At 41.7% G+C, this 13,983-nt stretch overlaps 1 protein-coding gene across 1 annotated transcript; it reads right to left on the reverse strand.

Annotated features, from left to right (window-relative positions):
* Nucleotides 1–1,528: 1,528 nt before the first annotated feature.
* Nucleotides 1,529–11,995, reverse strand: fam83fb (family with sequence similarity 83 member Fb). The gene is made up of 5 exons (XM_069666806.1): nt 11,424–11,995; nt 5,137–5,304; nt 4,701–4,822; nt 3,159–3,907; nt 1,529–3,026 (listed from the first exon to the last, which is right to left on the reverse strand). Exons 1-5 carry the CDS (start codon nt 11,892–11,894, stop codon nt 2,986–2,988), a joined length of 1,551 nt encoding a protein of 516 aa, XP_069522907.1. The 5' UTR covers nt 11,895–11,995; the 3' UTR covers nt 1,529–2,985.
* Between the last annotated feature and the right edge of the window lie 1,988 nt (nt 11,996–13,983).

The following is a 13,983-nucleotide window of genomic DNA, read 5'->3' on the forward strand; positions in this document are numbered from 1 at the left end:
ATGCAGATGGATTCTAACATACTCTGTCAGTCAATCTCATTTTGCATGCTCAATTCAGCAAAACTATCAGCAAGAAAACAAAATATGCAACCCAAGATGTGATCCATTCTGAGGGTGAGCTGCCTCATACTGTAATCTGTGTCTGTTTTAACCAAACTTGTGTTCTAGATGAGAAATTTGATGAAAATTGACAAGATCTGACCGCTACGTTTAAGAAGCAGAACTCTGAAAAAATATCTTAACCTAATTTCAAGCTTATAGTCTGTCAGTAAACTTTAGTCTATAAATTCTTGCGATAACGCCTCTTCCTGCTGCATCTCTGACTTCCTGTTTCACTGTTGCACCACATCTCTCGGCCCCCTCCACCCACAGCTCAACCCTGAGCTCCTAACAGGCCTGTGGTTGCTCTCTGAGGTCTGAGCTGTGAGCAAACACCCAGAACAGACAAGCTGAGGAAGAGAGGACAAGGGAGGCAGCTAGTGGTGGGTTAGTGCCGTGCAATCATCAGTCTCTATCTTATATGTTGATGTATTACTGTGTCTTACCACCGGGTGGAGCGCTCATCAAAGTGATGCCTCAGGTTTGGAATGACTTGGCTGATTTAAAGGGCAAAACAGTAAAAAATTAAATCACATCATTTTTGTCGCAGAATTATCATTAAAAAAATTATAATTATTGGGCAGAATAAAACTGATGAACAATCCTGAACATACTGTGAGGATTAAACAGGCTTAAATTAATAATGATGCCTCTATATGACCTACAAGAGCAACAGGAAGAATGTTTCTATAAAGTTATTCTTAATGTCTGTAACCACTTCCGCCAAGTTGGAGTCCGATGTAGTGACTAGTAATAGTGAGTAACACGTAATACGACAGTTAACAGGAAGTAGGATGAGATTTCTCTTACTACACAAGCATGTACTGGATGGGATCAAAAAAGGACACATCGCTTTGTCCACAGGTGTCACCAAAATCAACACAAAAAGAGTTTTCGAAGACTTCAGTCAAATTTTATTTGTCTGTGACGACTTTCACAGATGGTGACTGAGCCTATGGCCCACTGATGGAAGTCTTGTGAAAATCCCAAGCGGCGCCCAGTTAGTGACGCGTTTCCCATCAGCCAGCAGTGGTTGGTGTGTCAGAGAGGGTAGGCGGAGCTAAGCGGCTGCTTTTCCGGTCTCTGCAAGTGTTGCGAGTAAACAGTAATCTACTATGGCTGAACAAACAAAGAAAAGATGGATGACTACAGATACAACTTCAACAAGAAGTGAAAATCCAAAGAAAAACAAACAAACTCGACGCTCAGATGAAGCAAACAGTCTAAAAAGGAAAGCGACCGTCAGCGAGGAAAATCAAGAGTTACAACCGGAGCCAACCGTGGACGTCACACATGCAGCACTGTCTGGATATCTGGGAAGTGTGCTCCCGCAATTACCGTTTTTTGCCACAGGTGCCGCCAAAGCGACAGAACTGAAAGCTTCGTGATTAGCACTTAACAAAAACACCCAGCATGTCATTACGTCATAACATTTTCTGAAACCATTTATTGAGCACTTTGTAGAAAACGATCCCACATCTTAGAAGTGTGAATGGACATAGAAAAAAAACACTGTGCAACATGTTTTCACATATTAATCTTTAAGTGACATATAATTAATTTGTTAAAAAAACTACAGAAAAAAATAAAGAATATAGGACAGTACAGTACACATGGAGGACAAATACCTCATCACACAGGGGTGACACAGGTAGGTATTTATAAACCTTCTTTTGGTTTGGTTTTATTTGGTGGAGGAGTCGGAGAAATCAATCAAGGCCAGACAGTGTCCAGCTTTGTGTTTCTCCTCATCTTTATAAACAGATATCTACGAATGAATGCAGAGCGAAAGGGTTCTTAATGTCTGAAGAGTTCTGGTTTCCCCTCGTAGACTGTGTGGTTCTGATGTTTGACTGGGCTATGATCGTATGCAGCATACCTGTATGCATGGAGTGCAAAAGCATGTAGTGCATGGAAAATTAAGTCTCGCCCTGTGTATCCTTTACCCTTCATCCCTGAAATACTGGCCCAGGTGAAAACTTAATCAGTCGATAGCCAACGCGTACCAAGATTGGATTTCACATTAAGAGCGGCTCACTGGTCTTTGGATCAATGTGCTGCTCGTCTGGGTTTTGAATCTTTGGTTCACAATTTGGATATTTGATCACTTTTTTATTTGTATTCCTTAGAAAAATGCTTTTTCTATATTTTCTTCCACCACCAAAAAATAAAAAAACACGTAGCTCTGTCGTGTAGACATTCGATACGCTGTTATCAGCGACACGTCCTGGTTCTGATTTACACTTAAACGGAATGTTCACGGGGTGGACGTGCCGTGGAGTGTTAACGTGTAGCGTAGCCGTGTAGCGGCTTCACTTGCGGCAAACACACGGCAATACGAGACGTAGGAGAGATATGATTCTTCATATTTCACAGTCTTTTTTTGGTAGTTGCGTTGTTTGGTAGAGATTCATCGTCAGACTAATGTTTACCTGGCAGTCCTTTCATAAAACTGACCAAGCTTTGCTAGCAGCGCAGAACTGTGTGCATTGTTTTTATTGCCTTGCCGTGCCCCCACCCTGAAATTACTCAGGGCCCCCCAGTTTGGGAATCACTGTATTAATACACATATCGAAAATCCCTTTGATTCGAATCACCAGAGCAATCTACATGCAAACTATCACCAGGAAAATCTCATTAAAGCTCTCTGCACCCACCAGGGCAACAGTAACATGTATCCCAGAGCCTTCCGCTTATTGACTCAGTGTTTTACATTTGGCACAATCCTATAAAAACTGCATTCGTCAGTAACTGAAGGACCATACATTCATTTGGTCTTTCTGTAAGGTGCTGCTTATGAAGTCCTTACACTATTGCACAATCAAAGGTAATGTTAGTGTTAAAGAAGGATGTAATCTGCTCTGCGGTTGGACTGGCAGGTTCCTCTCAGGAGATTTTGCAGCCTTTTTTGTCTTTACTCAGAATGCCTGAAAAACACAGAGGATTTAAAAGGAGTGAGTTGACAGAGACATTATTAAGAGTTCACTAATATATGATTGAAGAAAAGACATGCCAGAGTAATTTTTGTCCTATATTCTCAATATATATTTCTGACTTACTGTCATTGTCCTGTCCAGTGTTGACTGCTTGTTCAGACACTGTCCTCCGGCCCAGTTTCGACAGCTTCTTACTCTTGCGCCATTTGCTTGGAGTTTTTACCATAACCTCAAAGCTGTCCTCGTTCTCCTCAGTCGTATTGATTTCTGTGGTTGAGGGGCTCACACTGTGCGCCAGGCTGCTAACCTGATCTTTGTTGGAGAATTTATTCCAGTCGACTTTCAATGTCCGCCGTCCCTTCTTTTCTTGTGTGTGCCCATTTGGCTTCTTGAAGATTTCGCTCGGGTCTTCTAAAGGCAGCGGACTCATCCGTTCCGTCCTATCACTGCTCGCCAATCGCGGCCTTTCTGGGTCCATCTCCTCAACAACCTCAGCCAGAATGGACTTTCTCCTGGACCCGGGCTCCTGCAGAGACCCCGTTGGTCGTGGAGGGTTGTCCCCAAACACCAGAGAGTATTTGGGGTTGTAGAATTTGTGTGCAGGCACCTGAATGTCAGCTTTCTTTGAATCCCCTAAGGTAACCTGGAAGCGAGATGTGGTCGCTGGTAAAGGTGGACGTTTGGACCCCGCTCTGGAGCGCAATGTTGCATTTTTGTCAGCAGCAGGCGGGCTGACGTGGAACTCCTTGTAGAGGTCCATCTTATCAGAGACGGCGTAAAGCTCTCGGAAGTCCCGGTCAAAGAAGTCGACCACCTGTCCTGACATCACGGTGATCATGTTCCGGTCCAAACGAGACGTACACCAGGAGAAACTGGGACACAGACGAGTGTGACAACAGGTATTAACTTCATTTTATTATTCACAACATTCTGTGTGTCTGTATTGCTCCATAAAATGTACAAATAAATAAATTACTAGACATAAAAAATATTTAAAAACTGCCAAAGAATGCTGTAGACATTTAAAGTTTAAACGCATTAATCCAGATCAAATTTGAGTCGATTTGTTTACAGAGGGAAAAAAGAGAGACAAAAACAGCAGAGAGAAAGCAATAAAGGTGAAACGACGCAGAAACTGTAGACCACGACAGAGACAAATCCACAAAACTAAAGACGGCACATGAAGTAAACACAGAACAAAGTACAGGATACGGCAAATTTTAAAGACAGTGAATGGAAAAGAAAATGTCAACAGACAGTGACGAGACAGAAAACCTCAATCAGGTGCTGCGCTGATTCCTGCAGTCCCGTTTAACTTACTTCTTACGTCTTACTTCACCATCAGTGGAAATCCATAAACGGAAAACGTTAAGATAATCATTTTTTAATTAATAAAATCATTTCCAAACCAATATTTTGTGTCAAATAATTGATTTCATTGGTAAAAAGCAGTGTAATAAGTGGGATAATGTACAGTGAGCAGGTTGTTATCGCAAAGGAAGCCCTTCAGGGTGAGACAAGACCGGTCCTGCTCAACCTGTCCGGGTTCCATTCCGCGATAACAACCTGCTCACTGGTCATTATCCCTTACTTAACAACGCCACACAAAACAAACACATACAATTCACAGAGAGTGCACTGACTGTACGCTGAAGCGGACCTCACCTGTAGGAGCCGAACATGACTTTGTCCCCGTCCACCAGCATGTACTTGTTACACAGTGAACCAGGAAGTCTGCCGTAGGACAAACCCAAGCCGACTCCCCGAAGTGACCTGGCTCGGATGTTCTGCAGCCACAGAGGATCACAGTCAGAATGTGAACAGGAAGTCAACACTGCTAACAGTTTCAACAAGCACATGAACTTTACACATTCAGCTCAGCTAAAATACTTTTTAAAAGAAAAGTAAATGAACGATCTAAAAGGAGATCTGTATGTACAATAAAAATTACAATAGCTACATTGCAAAAGGATGAAAAAAAAATCTCAGTTGGGCATCTGACAGGATTCCACTGAAATTCAATCTACCCAAAAATTTGAACAAGTTTAAATACTGCCTTTCACTGAGCCTCAGGTATATGTTAGGTATGCTGTTGTCTTACCCGAAGGTGCTGTGAGCCAATCTGCAGCCTGGAGCACATGTCCAGGAAGTGCGGCACACCTTGGCTATCCAACAAGATGTAAACTGGAATGAAGCGACGCCAGGCCGCATCCATCAGGTCCTGCAGGATGTTGACGTCTGTGAGGATGTCCATCACTATCGCTATCACCTGCAAGAGAAACAGTGGAATGGTTTAAAGGCAAATCAGAGTGTTTGACTGTGCCTGGTTATAGCTTCATTTACAGAAAGTTCTCCTTCAACACTTGAAACAACGAGCTACAACTTTGACACAAAAACTAGACAAAGACAAGAAAAAGCAGACTTGGCGTATGTGTGCTAACTTTTTTCTTACAATCAGTTTAATCAATGAAGTTGAAATTTATGGTTTAGGGCTGTGCTTGAAAACTAAAATATATTGTAACCATAAAGTGGTAATCTCAATGGTTTCAGAAAATATTATGACATAATGACATGCTGGGTGTTTTTGTTAAAGTGCTAATCACGAAGCTTTCAGTTTCGTTCTCTTTGGCGGCACCTATGGTGATAAACGGTAATTGCAGGAGCACACTTCCCAGATATCCAGACAGTGCTGCATGTGTGACGTCCACGGTTGGCTCCGGTTGTAACTCTTGATTTTCCTCGCTGACGGTCGCTTTCCTTTTCAGACTGTTTGCTTCATCCGAGCGTCGAGTTTGTTTCTTTTTCTTTGGATTTTCACTTATTTTTGAAGTTGTATCTGTAGTCATCCATCTTTTCTTTGTTTGTTCAGCCATAGTAGATTACTGTTTACTCACAACCGCCGCTTAGCTCCGCCTACTCTCTCTGGCAGACCAACCACTGCTGGCTGATGGGAAACGTGTCACTAACTGGGCGCCGCTTGTGATTTTTTTCTGCGAAAGTCGCCACAGACGCCCAGTCTGTAATACTGCAAATGCAAAGGCTTTCATCAGCGGGCCATAGGCTCAATCACCATTGTGTTACCTCACTCGGCGATAGATAGTGACATTTATTTGAATGAAAATCTTCGACATTCTCACTTGAAATTAAAGGTATGAATGTATAAGAAGGTATAACTGTTCACAGGTACGTTTTTGACAGTTGCGCATCTACTAGCACTAAAAGAACATGAGGCCATCGTTCCCAAAAAGTCACCAGGAAGAGGTTTTGGTTTTGAGATCCTGGTCTCAAGCAAACAAATATCTGTTGGAAGGTTTGGATGTAATTTGTGTCGACCAAAAACGGAAGCAAAACTCATTTCTTCCAGCATGTCAAACAAAGTAGGACAGTTGAGGGGGACAAGCTTGTTCAACTGTGAGTGTCAGCTTAGACTCGGCACTCTCCGTGTTACATTTCTATTGCCAAGAAAAGAACAATACAAGTGTTAAAGCAGAGTCTTTAAACACAGCTTTCAACCAGCAGGTGAAGCCAATCTGTCTAGCCAAAGCACTTTGCCTCCTGCTGATGCACTCACCCAGAGGGCGCAGTAAGGCTACATGAAAGAGTCTAAGCTGCTGGTTTAACTTAGGTGGGGTAGAAAGCATTGCCTGGTTCCAGTCAGGCTGACAGATCACAGAGATAGAGCTTTATGAAAACAAGAGGAGATCAGGGGAGGAATCCAGATTTAAATCAGTCTCTGTCTCCAGAAAGGCTTCCATTCAGGTTTTTCCTTCCCCTCTGCCAGAGCGTTTCGATTTGCAGAGGTTTGCACTTTGACCAAATAATGGAACTGTAAGGGTCAGCAGTTACACTACACACTAGAAGTGTAACCTAGTACCAGTATGAACTCAGTAGACTGTCTTTTAGTGTGGCTTAGGACACATTTGCGCACATACTGCTGAAAGAGTGTCTTAGCTGTGTTCACACCTGTACTTGGAGCTGTCTGCTTGTGATTGGATCACTCAGGACGCATGTAAACACAAGGTGTAAAACAAGGCCAAAGAGAGTTCACTTTCAACCTCGCACATACCTGTCATACTGCAACATGCCATAAACAAAGCCACACCCATCAACACAAATAGAACATGCATTCACATACGACTGAGAGCACTCTAAAAGGCTGGGTATGTGTTATCAGTGAAACCTTCTGTAACAGCTAACTGTTAGGAACACAAGGATTTAAAGGCAGGTAGATTTGAACCCTCTGGACCCTGAGCTGAATTCTTTTGCGCCCTTTTCCAGTTCATCAGCTTCTTGTTGCTGGTGCACTAACTTGGTGGGTTTGGTTCATGGTGGGGTTTCGAGTGGGGGCAAAAAAGACGACAAGAGCCTCTCTGCTTGGCCGCTGAAGTTAAATAAAGTTTGAGTACGGCTTTTTTCTAATCATTTTTCTCTACTTAATTGTTTGTATATATTCTTAATGCATTACTAATAGTTTATTTTATGTGTATCACGCTGAGCGACTGGATTGGCAACCCGCTCTGTCATCACCGAGCTCTGCAGCCTAATGATGTGCATACATATAAACATGGGTGTGGTTTCCATTGTTTCAAACATTCTTACCTGACACAGTTCAGTATGAACCAAACATTGTTATTACATAATTTCTCTTTGATGTTGTTCTTCTGCAGAGCTTGTGTTTGCGTAACTACACTCCTTGAATTGAGTACTCTAAAGTGGGCATACAGAAATCCAGGAGCTGCCTCAGTGGGGTTATTTGGCATATTCCCGCACATGCTGTGGCTGCTATTTCTCTCAACCAGGCGTCTTTTTGCTATAAAAGTTACAAATAAGCAAGATAAAATGCCATAAAAAAGGTGATAACAAACAAGGGTTTATCGCCTTGGGAGCATAAATGTCCTGAGCAAAGTTTGTGCCCAACTGCTTACAAGATTGGAGGGTATGCATGTAACTCAGTATCATTTAGATGGCCTACGAGCACTGTTGCTGATACCCTCAAATAAAGGGCTTGTTTTTATAAAGCTTAAGATATTCAGAGAAGTGTTGCATGGACAGAAGTTAACTCCCTGCAGATTACAAGGAAAAGTCTGCAGGCCATACATTTTTAGTTGAGTTTATGTGTAAAGTTAAGAGTGAACGCCACAGTGCTTTGGAACAAGATTCATTTTATTGATATACGTGACAGAGATGTGCAGGATTAAAGATTAAAAGGGACAAAATAAAGAGAATTTGTCCTTTCCAACATGTCGGGACATGTTCAGCACGAGCAGAGGAGGTAGTTTGGGGAAACGTGTATTATTCGACTGTTCCACTGTTCCCTGAAGAGCAAAGTCATGGAAAAAGTGTCTCTTTAAATTTGCAACAAATGTTTCTCTGAGAGGCTCTGTAGTTTCCACCCTATCTCTCATTGAGGAAAACTACAGAGTGGACCTGTGTTACAACAGAGATACAAGTTTAGTCATGTAAACAGTCGAATCTGAGTCTACAGGCTGAGAAATAACAAAAGACGATCATGAGAGTAAGTTTAATATCTGTGACGAGCACGCCGGTGCCAGGAGAACTGGTTCCTAATCATGTGTTATCTGCAGAGAGTGTGTGTGTGTTATTTTTGGAAGAGCTCCTTTCCTTTCTGATAAAAGATGACAGACCTGTTATGTTTGATACATTCCACACTTCACACCAAGCTAAACAACCTGCTGTATAATTAATTAAGTACTTTCTCATGACAAGATAATAACTGGTAGGCTGAACAACAAGGAAGCGAAGACTGATGTGCGTACAGCCCATACAAGCAGGGAAAAGAGCAGTTTTTCCGCCAGTGTTTTCGTTTCCACACATGCAACGATTCCGATATGAATGGTGCAGTAAGCAAAAAAAGAGAAAAAATTACAGGGAATTTCTAAAGAAAATTATCAGGAAATCCACGGATGAGTTGCATAATAAATAATAATTAAAAATCCCTGACTAAGTATCTGACACATGCGTCTGTCATCCTCCCTGACCTGATTTCAAAGAGGCACAATGAGGCAGGTCAAGTCAAGTCAGGCAGAGCAGAGCAGAGCCTCTGTGTCTCTGTGAGTGTGCGGAACAGATGACTCAGCGCAGCTCCGGCAGTCCATGAGTAAACATTTAGATGGGTAACTCAAACACACAGCCCCACTTCAAGCTGTAACTGTGTAAGGAATTATTAATCACTCAAACATCCATTCAACCCGCCTGGGACTTAAGCAGCTGAATATAACGCTGAACGCTTTGCAGTCGTGCAAACAATCTAAGAGCCAAGGAGACTGTGTGTTAGTTTGTACCAGTAAACTATCGTATGATGAAAGTATACAGACTTAACATCTCCCATCCAGTTTTTCCTCTTGGTCTGGGGCAGGCTTAATGATTTGGGCTTCTTATTTCAAAATATAGGAAATCTTAATACTTCATCACAACATGAAATGACTTTAAGAGAAAAGTGTCCTGTAAATTTTGTGGCAGCTTGTTTGTGGCAAGTTTGTTGAAGGTCCCTTCCTGCTGATTCTTTGACTAGTTACCAAATAGAGCTGCCCCCTATTGGTTGAAAATGTCAACCGTCAGGAAGATCAGCACTTTTGTTAAAGTAATAATCTCCAAGATTTTCATTTAAATAAATGTCACTATCTATCGCCGAATGAGGTAACACAATGGTGATTGAGCCTATGGCCCACTGATGGAAGTCTTGTTAAAATTACAAGCGGCACCCAGTTAGTGACGCGTTTTCCATCAGCCAGCAGTGGTTGGTCTGCCAGAGAGGGTAGGCGGAGCTAAGCGGCTGCTTTTCCAGTCTCTGCAAGTGTTGCAAGTAAACAGTAATCTACTATGGCTGAACAAACAAAGAAAAGATGGATGACTACAGATACAACTTAAAAAATAAGTGAAAATCCAAAGAAAAAGAAATTTGACGCTCAGATGAAGGCAAAGGTCTTTTGCTTTGAGCTGTTGTAACAAGTGAATTTCCCCAAATGGGGGATCAATAAAGTCTTTCTTATCATATCTAATCATATCTTACCGTTTATTTGCCATAGGGGCTGCCAAAGAGAACGGAACAGAGATCTTCGAGATTACAGCTTTAAGTTGCATTATAGTACACACAGCTTTAGTGTTTTTAAATAACCCCATTGAGGCCTCTCAGAACGAAACAGAGCCAGTGAATTTCACAGGTAAAAACCCTAAATCAACCACTGCACGTTAAAAATCAGTGTTTTCGTCGCTCTTCCTTAGTGGACACAGGTTGTCAGGAGGATTTGTGACAACTATGCGATTGGTTTTCAGATTCTTTCAGTTTTCACCAGGAGCTGAATTATTCACGTAGGTTTCCCTCTCTCCAAAACAAACGGATCATGCTTTTAAAACCTGTAAAAACATTGAATAAAGTATTATCATGTTAAAATCTGTGACTCTCAGACACTTTTCAGCAAGCTAAGCAGAGCAACCCCTCGTCTGTGTAAATGACAATTTAAAATATTGGTACTAAATCATTAACAAAGTAGTCGATTGGAAATGTGTTTAAAAGGACCTGACAGCATCTGTGATAAACGTCAGTCTTACAGGTAAAATATGAGGGTCATGTAGACTGATGTAGTAGTTAAGGAACTTATCACCCAATCTTCATATTGAACAGCCCAATCAGATTTTTCTGACAGAATTCTAAGTCTGGTGCAATTCTTATACCAAAGATCTTCCCCTTTGTCAGTGTTTTGTTTCATTTGTTTAAAAAAAGGAGCCAGCTTAATAAATCTTAATATCAATGAATGAATCAATAACTCAATGTCTTAATTTGTAAAGTAACTGATAAAGAAAACAGACTATTTGAGAGTCTTTTTAGAGATTATGCCCAAATTTCACTCTACTTTGCCACTTTTCCACGTGAATATTTACTGGTGCATTTGGTGACCAAAAAAGTGAACATTTTGGTTTTGGAGACTAACTGACCAACCAGGATGAAATTAACAAAACTGTCACCATAACCATTTTCTTTATTGTCTTTAAAAGATAAGATGTGTGATGAATAAGGTGGGGCCAATGTGAAGTGGGTCACAACGCATTTACAGCTTCAGCAGGTAATACACTGATTGTGACTTCCTGTTAAAGGGTGTTGAGTTAGCTGGAAAAGTAAACAAAACTTTTCTTTCACTCTCAGAGCTTCAATCACGCCCTTTCATCTCACTGTAGCCTATAACATTTAGCCACATTCTGTGATGACGAACCTCACACCATCTTCTTTCCCCGTTTTCTTAAATCCAATGACTTATTTATTTAAATACTTAATTAAGTTTGGTATTTTAGAGGTTTAAATTGCGCCATAGTATCATGCCGTTACCTTCCAAATGCTCTGTAATAATGCATTAATAACACTGTCCTCCTCACCTTGCTGGCCTCCTGGATGAGCCGCCGCACCACTTCTTTGATGTGAGGTCCGTCTCCCTTCGGTGGGTGTGTGTGCACGGCCACCCGGGTCACCCCTCTGAATATACTCCCGTTGGGCCAGCCGATATCCAGCGGCGGCACCTCGGTGTCCGACATCTGGGGCCAGTAGGTGGAATGGACCCCTGAATCCGCGTCTGTGCCGGACGGTGACGCCTTACTGCCGCTGCTGCTCTCCTCATTTCCCAAATCGTATTGTTTGAAAGTGCTCGTGACATGTTTGACTTCTCGGGCCGATAGAAAGTCTTTCATGTTGTCATCTTTGAGTCGCGTTTTAAAGGCACCGTCGCCATTCTTGAGAAGCTCCTCGATGGCCGCGCGATGCTCCTCGCAGTAGTAAAACTCGGGTTTGGACTCCGGGATCTTGACACCGATGTGGCCGTCCTCCATGCACACGAGTTGGGATTCGGCCATGGCTGTGGCGGCGGTTCCCCCCTCCTGGACCTCAGGAAGTGTCCTGACAGCCTGTGGGGTTTGTCAGTTGTGTGACGCCTAAGAGATAATAATGCTGGGAAAGTTTTGTTACCTGGCCGGGAGGCAGAAGGTGGGGCTCAGGGCAGAACACCCGTGCTGCCTTCATATACAAACGGAACTTAGAGCTCTGCAGGCACGCTGATGAGAAGCTGATGTCAAAGTAGCCTGAAATTAGGGGAGACTGGGCAAGGTTGCAACACTTTTTGCATTCGTCAAAGTTAACTTACATGTCTGCTAATTACCTATTCCATTTCAAAATGATTACATATGATATTGTTTGCTATATTTAACTGAACGGAAGAAGTCAGATGTTGCAACTGAAACTGACCCTGTTATAGTTCAACATGTTAAAGTTCTTCTACAAGTTGATCTTTGTCTCAATAAGCAAGGTATTCGAAATATATGCAATGCTTACAATAAATAGTATTATTTATGTAGATATTACTACAATACTTAATATTTGATTATTAAAAAATATCTAACAGTTTTTGTAGTTCTTTAGTTTATGCGTTCTTTAGAATATAGGCCTAGCAGGTAAACAATTGTTACTGATTATGTTCTATCCCTCTATTTCAGAAATAGAGGAAGAATAGAACAATTTGCAATCTAATTAAGGTTGATGAATATGTAACTATAAAATAAAATACAGTTGTTGCAACTGTCCCCAAAATGATGTTCCTGATTGGAGCATTAAGACTTGCTGAAACTGTACCCGTGGAGAAAATGCAAAGATTTTTCTGCTGTTAATCTGACATCTCGTGTTTTTTGTCTTTTCATAATATATACGTTGGCATACTTTGCCACACTGTTTCAATTTAAAGGAGCAATTACAATTTAAACGTGACAATTTTGTAGGAGACATGACATCGGAGGCGGGCGTCATAGATTGAGGAAGTGTAGTTTATCAAGCTCCCTGGCCTCCGTCAGATGACGCGTTCTTCGAAGTCTGGCGGAGGTTTTCCAGGGCCCATTGGAGAAGCGGATAGCGTCCTCCAAAGACACAGAGCGAAATTGCATTTTTTCCTATCATAATGGCATTAGCTCACCATAACAGCATGATAGGACTGGACTGTCAACCCAAGTACACACCTCAACTCTCCATCACTACCAGACCCTTTCAAAAAGAAATTCAATTAACTTTTACAACACAGAGTGATGGCATTTAGGATATCCAACTTGCAGAAAGACCCTGAAGGCAGCAGATGTTTCCCTGGGTTTTTTGCTGAAGAGCATGTGGGGCTGTAAGGAGTTTCTCTTTCCCCTCTAGGCCTGGTCACTGCTTGTTCATGCTACAAAGACGCACTAGCCCCATAAACTGAGCAATCAGCAACTTTATACGTAGGTCATATGAGGTAGCGTCCGTGTCACATGCCTTGAGACAGTGAATGAATACTTGTTTCAATTTGACAAAAGGTATGCAAGGCCTCTGTGTTTTCCTCCTTTTCTTCGTACTTTGAATAATAAAATCTGCACTCCTGAACTGTACAGTTGCCTTTTCACTCATAAGGGTGTGCATATTAACTTAAAACTCTACAAGTCTAAATTAACTCTAAGTAAAGGCATAAAAGTCCCAAAAAATAAAAAAAAGTTGTGAAACCAAAGACGTGACTTTTTTTTCTTACAATGAAATGAACAAAGTCAAGCAGCTATCTGTCTATAATAATTATGTATATATCTAAGACACTAAGGATCAAAGGTTTCAAATTGTTGTAGAAGCAGTTCTGTGAACATTTCTATGGATCCGTTTGACAGCTGATACAGCTGTGCAGCACGTCATCAGTCGCTTTAGAGTGAAACTATTGAACCACGGATTTCTCAATTGGCAAATTAGCCTTCTCTGTCCTTGCATCTCTCAAATCCTAGCTGGGAGGAGCTAAGACACAAGGAAGCGACGCGAGGAGACGCGTTAGAATTAAAACAAACCTGACAGTTTGTGTGCCAGAACCAACAAGTTAGTCTTCATTTCAATCTTGACATCAGACACTTCCTTAGAAAACACTGCAGCTTCTGCTGTTAGTTTATTGTTGTA

This window comes from Semicossyphus pulcher, unplaced genomic scaffold, assembly GCF_022749685.1.
Source record: "Semicossyphus pulcher isolate SPU_LCO1_2020_fin unplaced genomic scaffold, fSemPul1.0.p SCAF_17, whole genome shotgun sequence".
Classification (NCBI taxonomy): Eukaryota; Metazoa; Chordata; class Actinopteri; order Labriformes; family Labridae; genus Semicossyphus; species Semicossyphus pulcher.

Bases quoted from the DNA above. Each gene is read 5' to 3' on its own strand.
- fam83fb (XM_069666806.1), bottom strand. From the start codon at position 11,894: ATGGCCGAATCCCAACTCGTGTGCATGGAGGACGGCCACATCGGTGTC. The intron at 5,305-11,423 runs GTGAGGAGGACA...TTTCTCTTGCAG, and splicing joins TCATCCAGGAGGCCAGCAAG to GTGATAGCGATAGTGATGGA. The intron at 4,823-5,136 runs GTAAGACAACAG...CTGTGGCTGCAG, and splicing joins TTGGCTCACAGCACCTTCGG to AACATCCGAGCCAGGTCACT.